General features: G+C 35.4%; 1 protein-coding gene across 1 annotated transcript; it reads right to left on the bottom strand.

Annotated features, from left to right (window-relative positions):
* Positions 1-668: 668 nt before the first annotated feature.
* Positions 669-9638, bottom strand: LOC137397366 (uncharacterized). Its single transcript, XM_068083656.1, has 4 exons — positions 9371-9638; positions 8583-8849; positions 7681-7734; positions 669-760 (listed from the first exon to the last, which is right to left on the bottom strand). Exons 1-4 carry the CDS (start codon positions 9636-9638, stop codon positions 669-671), a joined length of 681 nt encoding a protein of 226 aa, XP_067939757.1.
* Positions 9639-9927: the final 289 nt, after the last annotated feature.

Below are 9927 nucleotides of genomic sequence, written 5' to 3'. Positions count from 1 at the left end.
TTAAGGTTAAAATTATTTCCTAAGTTTTTAACAACTCATTGTTTTTAACCGACCTTCTGACTCTGTTTGCAGGAAAAACAGCAGCCCAATTAAAGTTTTGATAGCTTATTAAGGCTGATTGTTAAAGCTATAAGTCTAAATTTGTATTGGCTAACATTCAACCTCGGAAAAAGAACCAACAAACACTGTGATCAATAACCTTAGCATTGTATATCTTGTTAACACTTATTACAGCCGAAGCAATATCAGAAGTTAATATTGCCAAATTGAAAGAGCTCAACTTCATATTCAGCTCAAATAACTATTGCAACATTTTATCCGTAATCATAAGTATGATTTATCTTCTCTTGTTACATTAAAGAAAAGTACATGTTTTATTGTCAGAAGGGAAAGTAAATCCTTAAGAGTAGAACAGAAACCTAAGTATTTTCAGGAAAAATACAGATGAATAAGAAAATCAGAGTTCAAATTTAACAAAATATAAAAAATCACACAAAGAAGTTAAAACAACCTTTGGATATATTTTCATTAAAGCTTTCAAAATAATAAAACCAATTATCATTAAATACAAAAAGATACTGTAAAATTTTTGTATCATGGTATAACTGATCCGCCACCATTTTGTCGCAGTGAGCATTTCTGATAGATTTTGTAATTGTGTGATGGAGTTATTTAACCAACAGCGCTGAATACTCAGGGTTCTCCATATTTTCCTTTTTCAGATTCAGATCATTGTCACCCACTGATTGTACTGGGTAATCTACAAGAGAAGTAAGTGCTCACTTGTCATCAACTGGTTCCTTGCAACCTAATATTAGCACCAGTTTGTCCATAGCTAAAAGAGACTACTCATTCCTGACATTTAAATGGCTATTCATGCAGGCAAATAAAAAAACATATTTTAAATAGACGACTGTCAGTTTTTTATTCATGCCATAGGAATTAATAGAATTCACGATGGCAAATTTTTTTAGAAAAGGTACTTGTAACTTACTCATAGGGCAATTTTATTTTCGCGGCTTGATTTTTGCAAAACAGATCTCAGTATAAAGCATATGTCAGCTTAATAAATGGCATAGCCTCTTGTTAGCTAGGCTTTCAAGTTTTTTTAGTAATCAAACAGGGCAGATCAGTTGTTGTATTCAAACTGTTGACAGAATGTTCTAAAAATGACAGACAGAAAACCTCTGAATAAGCCAGCAGGTAGAAAGATCTTTCGTCTTGTCTCACTACTAAATATCGGAAAAGTTGTCTGAAAGCAATATAATTAATTGTTTCCTAAAGGTTATATTTTGCCATGTGATGTTATTCCTATTGTATGTGACAAAAATATATGCTTGCTTTTTCACCATTGTTTTTGTATTCAATTGCAATTAAAAATGAAAAAGTAATTTGGGCATTACTGAATGTTGTTCATGATCTAAATTAACTTAAACAAGCAAAAAATTTATCACATTTTTAGCGTAACGATCAATAAAATTGTTCACAATGAACATTGTCAACAAAGCCTCTTTGTAAGACTCTACAGCACATGTGCAACTTCAATAGCGGCCATGCCTATTTAATGTGATTCAGTGATTAAACACTTCACTAGCATTTGCACTGCAGCTGCTACTTGAATCAAACCAGCAGTACTGTAACAACCAATTGAGTCAAGCACCATACTGATGATTCATAAGTTTTCCTTCATAGATGGCTAGCCAGAAAACAGCTCAGTAAAATAACTCCATAATTACAGAGTATCTTCACATAAAACAATGAAGAAAAGTATAATTTGTTTAAATTCTTCATAACAAGGCTTTTTAGCAACCATTTTCTAAACAAGTAGTTTCAGCGAGGAGACTCATATGATTATTTGAACAAAAGCTTGTATGACATGATAACATCAGATCTGTTCAAGATACGTGTATTTGATAAAAGTCCTTCAACAATGCTGAAAACTACCGCTCTGTCTGGTTGTTTCTTTCCATTAAAAAATGTTTGTTTTTAATTTGATTCAACTTTACATGTACATGTAACCCACTCATGTAACTCCACTTGTTGAATGTCTATCTTCATTGTCCCCCCCAACTAGCATCACAATATCCTACTACCTCAAGCCTCAGTCTGGAATACCTAAGCGTGAAGTTGCTTGTACCCCTCAAATAGCGAAACACATGTTTAGTAACTGTGAGGTGTGTCTCTGTTGGGCAGCTGTTGTACTTTGAAAGTGCTCCCACTGAATATGATATGTCAGGTCGGGTTGTGACAGCTAAGTACAGCAAACTGCTTATCATGGATTGATACAAAGTTTGATCCACTGGCTTGCTCTCATCGTCCTTAACTAGCCTAACAGCTACCGCTGCTGGTGTAGCTACTGGTTTACAAACTTCCATCCCAAACCTTTTAAATGTTTGCTCAATGTAAGTTACTTGATTTAGGCAAACAACATTTTTATTTTGCACAACATTGATAACTAGTACATACTGCAGACTTCCCATGTCTTTCATATTAAATCTAGCAGCTAGGGACTCTTTGGCTGCACACATTTCGGATTTTAAACAGCTTGCAATAACCAAGTCATTGACATACACGGCAATTATAGTTTTCTCAACATCATGCGCTCTGATGTATGCGCACTAATCTTCACCTGACTGACGGAAACCCTGATGTTTTAAAAACTAATCTAAAACTGCATTCCAGAATCTAGGTGCTTGTTTCAACCCAGATATGCTTTTCCGTAACTTACATTCAAATTTTTCAGAGCCCTTTAGACTAAACCCTTCCGGTTGCTTCATGTATATTCTTTCTCAAGTCTGCCATTAAGGAAAGCGGTAACAACATTCATTTGGTGTATGAGAAAGTTGTGGGAGGTAGCATGTAAAATCAGTGCTCGTAGAGAAGGGAAATTGACCGCCGGTGCAAAAGTTTTCTCATAGTCGATGCCATACTTTTGCTCAAAACCCTTAGCCACTACTCTACCCTTAAACCTTTCTACCCTGCCTTCACTATAATATTTTATCTTAAAAACCCGTTTACGGTCTATTGTTTTACGCCCTTTTGGTAGCTCCACCAAATCCCAGGTTTCATTTTGAATTAATGATTTATACTCAGCATCAGCAGCTGCCTGCCATTTCTTAGACTGAGAACCTAAGATAGCGTCGGAATAACTGTGGGGTTCAATTATGTCACATGCTTTCAAAGCTATATAATCAGCACAAACACTTGTGTACTCATCAATACCAAATCTCACAGGTGGCTTGTTAACACGAGTAAAACGACCGGGATTGCTCGTTGGATATTCAGTGCCATTTTCAATTGGGTCTAGGCTTGCATCTACATCACCTGACTGTGGTTGATCAGATAGATCTGTTTGACTGGGCAGCTCTAACTCTGACTCGTCAAACACAATGTTGTGATGCACCTCTACTGTGTCAGTTGTAGGGTTGAGCAGCCTATACCCCTTGCTTCTGACGCTATATCCAATACAGATCATGCACTCGGCTTTAACATCAAGTTTGCTTTTTAGCTGATAAGGAATGTGGGCCAACACCCTAAGTTGACTAATGTCAGGTCTGTACTTGTACCACAGCTCATAAGGAGTTTTACTAGTAGCCTTAGTGGGTAATCTATTTTTAGAATAGGCAGCACTAGCATTGGCCTCTGCCCAGAAACGCTTTGGCAGCCTCCCTTGCGCTACCATAGCCCTAACAAATTCGCATACGATTCGGTTATAGCGCTTCACTACCCCATTTTGCTCAGCCGAGTACCGCACAGTAAGCTGATGTAGAATGCTACAAGATGAGATATAGTTTTCACAATCTTTCCCAATATATTCACCACCATTATCACTACGTAGAATCTTGATACTCTGGCCAGCCTGATTGCAAGCAAAAGCCTGAAATTCCTTGAACTTAGAAAATACTTCAGATTTTTTACGCATGAAATAGTGGAAATCATTTCTAGTATAGTCATCAATAGAACAAACAAGATACTGGCTACCACCGATGGATTTTGTTTTCATTGGGCCACACACATCAGTATGTACTCTTTCTAGTCACCTACTAGACTTAACAATACCATCTTTATAAAAAAGGTTTCCTAGACATTTTTCCCAAATAACAGGGTTCACATACATCTATTTTGACAGCAGACAAATCGGCTCCTATCACTAAGTCCCTAGCATTTGCCATGACAGATGCACTTGCATGCCCTAAGCATTGATGCCATAACTCTGAAGCTACAGAAGTATGTTCTTTACTGAAACATGTGTATAGATAATATAGTTTGTCAATCAAAGTTCTGGTGGCTCTGACCTTGCTACTCTTGTTCTCAGGCCAACAGCGAGAGTTGCCGAATTGCACGATGAGATGCCATTGAGATGAGAACACCATGAGATGCTGCTGAATGCACGGAGAAAAAGCTCACCTTCATTGCAAGGGCGAGGAGTAGATCATGCATAGTATTTGGTTTAGACTTAGCATGATTTACCGCAGTGTAGACCTCCACCTTACCAATGCCGACTGCATTTTGCTGACGACCATCTCCAAGGCTAACCTTCCGAGGCTTTCCAAACTCTGTATACTCTTTCAATATGCCCCTGTTAAATGTCATGTGACTCGTGGCTCCAGAGTCGATGAGCCACTTGCATGCCTTACTGTCAGTAGCATTGGTGTTTTGTATGGTGAACGCTGAGTCAGAGCTGCTTTCAGCTTGATCATCTGCAGCGTGCTTTGCAACGTGATCACTAACGTTTGATTTCAGTTCTGGCCAGTCCCATCTCAGATGCTATAGACTCTGTAGCACTTCCTGTCGCGGTTCTGTCATTTGTTTTTTAGTTGCCTTCCTTTGTTGGCAAGATTAGCAGAGTCCGGTAATGATAACCTTGAGTTTTCCAATGATTTTCTGTCCTCACTTTGTGCTTAATTTAGAATTGCTTGTTGTACATACCCCATTAAAAGGCCTGTATCCACTCTAGCTTTCAGTGCTGTCACTAGTGTAAAAAAGTTTTCTGGAAGACTTCCCAGTAGAGTCACGATCTGATCTTCTTCAAATATTACAGAATTTTTTGTGCAAGCTTATCAGTTAATTCTTTCATAAACTTTAAATGCTGCTCCACAGCGGAGCGCTCTTTCATTAACGCTCGAAAGTATTGTTTTTTGAGGAATAGTTTGTTTGCTAAAGTATCCCGCACAAAATGTTTTTGTAGGATGTCACACACTTCTTTTGGCTTATCACAGGTAGTGATTACATATAGCAGATCATCGCTTACCGAGAGCACCATCAGCGACATAGCCTGATTAGTTTTTTTCACAAAGGTTGCTTTGGCTGTTGCTTCTGTCGGCTCTTCAGCAGATCCATCCACTAATTCCTATAGCTCCTTAGCTATCAGCAGGTGTTTTAGTTTAAACTTCCATGTGCTGTAATGGTTTCTTGTCAGCTTGTCCAGACTGGACTTTTCTTCGCCAGTCGCCATGCTTGATGTAGTTTATCAATAAATAGTAACACAGTAAATTTAGCAAGCCACTATGACTGGGCCCAAAACCTGTTGGAAATATATTCTCAGGTGTATGCTGACTAACTGATTTATTTGCAATTCTACCAGAATATATATACGCATCCGGATGCAAAAACAATAGTTTGACAATAACAGATTAACCTGGGTTCAAGCAAGGTCAAGAAACCACAATGATGACTTGTGGCTCATGTAAACATTGTCCTCATCTATGGGTCAGTTAATGTCTATTGAATTACTGCCTGTCTAGCATGGTAGCCTGACACTCCGATTTGTTGTTCTAACTTCCTAGCACCTGCTATTTCACTGCATAGCATAAATGTTGTCTGCTTCTTTGTACTTCCTCGCTTACTGCCTGGGAAGTTTTGCAGCACCCGATTGTCTGCGATCTATGGGTATGACTGTTGGCTGACTGATTAGACAAGTGTATATAAGCATGTGTAAATCAGAAACAATTCGAATTCCATATCTTACTCACGCTTTAAGTATTACTCTGCTCTTGTATCACTTTTTATATTTTTAGACTTCCACAATTAGCATCAGCCATTGATTTGATTAGCCTTTATATATTTTATGTTTTTACTATTGAAAGTTTGAGTTTTTAATAAATATAATCTGTTTTGAAGTTTTTTAGCTAAAACAAACCAGCCTAATTCTCAGCATTAAATCTACACCTAAAATACAGTCCCCTAAATTCGCAAATCATAAGCAAACTACTTGAAGCACCAATCCAGCACTTATAATTAATAGACCTAAAACAGAGGATCATTACGCTATTAAAGGCTTCTTTAGCTAATAATTGGTGAATAAATATAGATTGACATTAACAAGAAAATTGACTAAAACAAGTAAATTTATGAAAATGCCAATGGTTTAAAAATAGTGCCCATATAGCTTTTTATTTGAATTAAAGTTTTCTTTTTTGTGCAAAAAGTTGTGAAAAGAGTATTTAATTACTAGCCGTTTAGTTGGACTAAAAATTCCCCTTTTTGATGTTTTAGCCGGACAAATGAAAATTAGTGATGATTATTGAGGCATCGACACCAAGTTTGTAGGTGGTTGAACAGTTGAATTGGATTTTATCAGCTATTTTATAGATTTCTTTTTGTTCATGTACACTTTGATGGGAAAAATGAGCAGAAAAGAAAACTGAGAATTGAACGAGAAAAGTTGGCTGTAATATAATCAATATGCCGTTTTAAGTTTACCCATAACAGCATTCAACCAAATGGAAAAGAAACAATTTATATTGTGTAAATCGAAACAAATCTGCCAACTATGAATAATGCGTGAAAAAGGTGTGTTTTCAAAGAGAATGATTTGTAAATTTAGCTGCATGCAAAATAGTAGGCCTATTAACTATCATGTAACTTGGGTGTTGAACCTGTTGAGTTAACAAGTCGGATTTTGTGCAAGACCACAGTCAGAGGAAATATTCTAAACTATTTTATTTCTGTAAGCATCGCATTGAGAACAAAGATAAGCTCATGGAGATAAATAAACCCACTTATAGATAAAATTAAGGTTATTTTAACATGCAAGAAAAACAATTTAATTACTTTTTAAAACCCTTTTTAGAGTAAATGAAATAGTAGAAAAATTAGATACAGAATTAGTTTTGGAGACACTTCAACATGATTACAAGAAATAGTATCAGTTATTTAGCAAGAAATTAAGTTTTTAAAAGTGTAATTGTCATTCTAAAAAAAAGTACTTTACTCAGTTTTGATTGTTAAGATTATTCTAAATAATCAGAGAATGGCTTTTCTCTGATTATTTAGAATAGTGCCGTTATTTTTGAAGCGCCATTATCAAAAACGAACAGAAAAACAAAGCAGTTGTTTTATTAGTAAATTCAAATGTCATGTGATAGTTTTGCTCATGTGTAAAAATGAAAACAATATGTTGCCAAGCTTTACAGTTTTCTTAAAGTATTTGCAATTTAATATGCTGGTTTACTATAAAAACTGTTATATTTTACAAAAACTACTTTCTAGAAACATTAAAAATTCTTAAAACAACACAATCTTGTTTTGATTAGACAACTTTTATGTCCGTAACATTTGATTAATTTAAACCTAAAATTATAAGTAGTTAATATGAGTAAATGTGTAATTAGATATTCCTTACATAACAACAGAAACATGCATAATCAAGTTGAAAGCACACTCTATCTAACCGTTTACCTGTTACAGTCATCGGATGCTGAAAGAACTTTTCTTCCATTATGGGTTGACCAACTGAAACAAGCAAGAAGGTCCATTTAGGAATGTTTGAGTGTTTATTCTATTTACATGAATATTACTGAGTAATGTTTCTTTATGTGTTGTTTACAGTTTGAGTAATTTGTGTTTCTTTACCTAAAACCAACTTGTCATTTAAGTATTGCATTTTGCAACTAATAGGGATACAGATATATTGATGCTGTAAACAACACGCTTAGATGCCAAATCATTAATATTTCGGCAATGTAGTACTTTGTTTTTTACTTTTGTCAACAGTTTGTTCGAGACCAAAAAATTTTGTAATGTTTTTTTCCTGGCAACTAGCTATGAAAAACTAAAAATACAATCATTGATGACTATTGGGTGCGTGGCTGTCAATTTTTTCAATGTGGTCATACATGCTGATTTAAAATTATTTGTTAAATACATCACGCCAAATGAATATAAATACATGCTGCGATGTTCAGGAGCAGGTTAGTAGTCCATACGGAACGTGTTGATCAACAGCAGAAAGACTATTGTTAGTAGGTTTTGTGTTGTCTAATTACACCAGACAATTATTTCTTACCAAGGAAGACAAAAGGTTCAATGCAAGACAAACAGGCTTTAACTCTTTTATTCTGAAGTGGCTTTGAGTTGATGATAAAAGACATAAAACTACACCTTTGAAAAGAAGTGCAATGAATGCAAACATATGCTGGAATATTTACTACCCATCAGCCTTTTTTAAAGTACGCTTTAGTGGCATGTTGGCCTGATATGTTAAGGGAAATTCCCTTATGGTAATTTTTTATTAGGAAAATGTTTCAGCACATACAGCTTATCATTAAGTCTGTAAACTTGCTACCATATTTTACGCTTACCTTTAGGCTGCAGACGTTCATCATTTGGTAGTAAAACTCTGGCTTTTCTTTGAAAATAATAGCCAAGTAACACCGAAAATATGATTGCTGCTAATACAAGAAAGCTGCCACCAATCAGCGGTAAATAATGCAGTGAAAGATCAAAGTTGACTCTATCAGTAGTGGTGACAGCTCCATGTCTTACATTACCATCAGTTACTTGACTTTTTGCAATGCCAGCATGGGTACTTTCGGAAGGACCGATTTTGCAGTACATTGGGAGGAAATCTGAAAATAATAGTTTACCTTTTATCTACTAATGATCATGCAAAATAATATTTGCTGCAACATGTATATTTTGATTGCACAGTTTCTGACATATATTTGCAGCCACTGTATATATTAATTGCACATCGAGCAAGATTTTTTTACAACATTGTTAAGATTAAGAAAATTTTTTAATTATATCAACTTTCTAAAAATAATAATGTTTTTTAAATAATTCAAAATAATGTAAAGAGTTGCCCGTTTTTCGCCCTTCACTCTAATTAGCTTAGAAAAGCACCAATCTTTATTATTGGTTACGGCAAAAAAGTAACTTTTTGATGGTCTTACTAATTTGGACAGTCAGCTTGCTATGCGCCTCTCTTATAATAGTGATGCATTTGTGGTCAGTGGTTCGCACTGCGAGCTACTCCAAATACAGCCTATAATCTTTAAGAGTAAGTTGAAAACAATGATCAAACACACAATCATTATAGTTGCCAGACTTACAACAAAGTGCTAATGTTACTATAAGATGTACTAACCTGGACAGTTGGCATTGCATCTCTCTTCATCTTTAGACCCAATTTCTACTCCATCACAGACCTCATTACAAGGTCTGTACTGTGCAAAGTGGATCAGGTAGTAACAGCCATCCGTAAGATTTCTGTCAGTCTGACAGTCGAGATAGGTGTACTCTGACTGTTTACCACTGCACTGCCAGATACCATCTATTTTGGCATGTGTGAAATTGTCAAGTGATGCCAAAAGGGTGATGAGTAGGATGAGCAGACTGCTAAAAGATTGCATCATATTCAATTTTACAAAGTCAAAGTATCTTAGCACTATTAGAGTAAGTTGAGATTTGAATAAATGTAAACGTCAAAAAGTCTAAAGCATGAAATGATGGTTTTTAATTTGTTAACCTCTTTTCACCTTTGATACCAATAAAAAAATTTAGATTATGACATTTATTTAAAGAACGAATGTGTTTATTTAAAAAAAGTATTCTATTAAAGGCAAGCCATAAAACTTGGTTATATAGTTCTACCAATCAATTTTTATTGATGTTACAGTGAATATTCATTAACTATTCTAGTTC

Source organism: Watersipora subatra, chromosome 5, assembly GCF_963576615.1.
Source record: "Watersipora subatra chromosome 5, tzWatSuba1.1, whole genome shotgun sequence".
In the NCBI taxonomy this organism is placed as follows: domain Eukaryota; kingdom Metazoa; phylum Bryozoa; class Gymnolaemata; order Cheilostomatida; family Watersiporidae; genus Watersipora; species Watersipora subatra.
This window is presented reverse-complemented; position numbering and strand designations above follow the sequence as displayed.

Bases quoted from the DNA above. Each gene is read 5' to 3' on its own strand.
- LOC137397366 (XM_068083656.1), bottom strand. From the start codon at position 9,638: ATGATGCAATCTTTTAGCAGTCTGCTCATCCTACTCATCACCCTTTTG. The intron at 8,850-9,370 runs GTTAGTACATCT...TATTATTTTCAG, and splicing joins ATGCAATGCCAACTGTCCAG to ATTTCCTCCCAATGTACTGC. The intron at 761-7,680 runs GTAAACGGTTAG...CTTCTCTTGTAG, and splicing joins GCATCCGATGACTGTAACAG to ATTACCCAGTACAATCAGTG.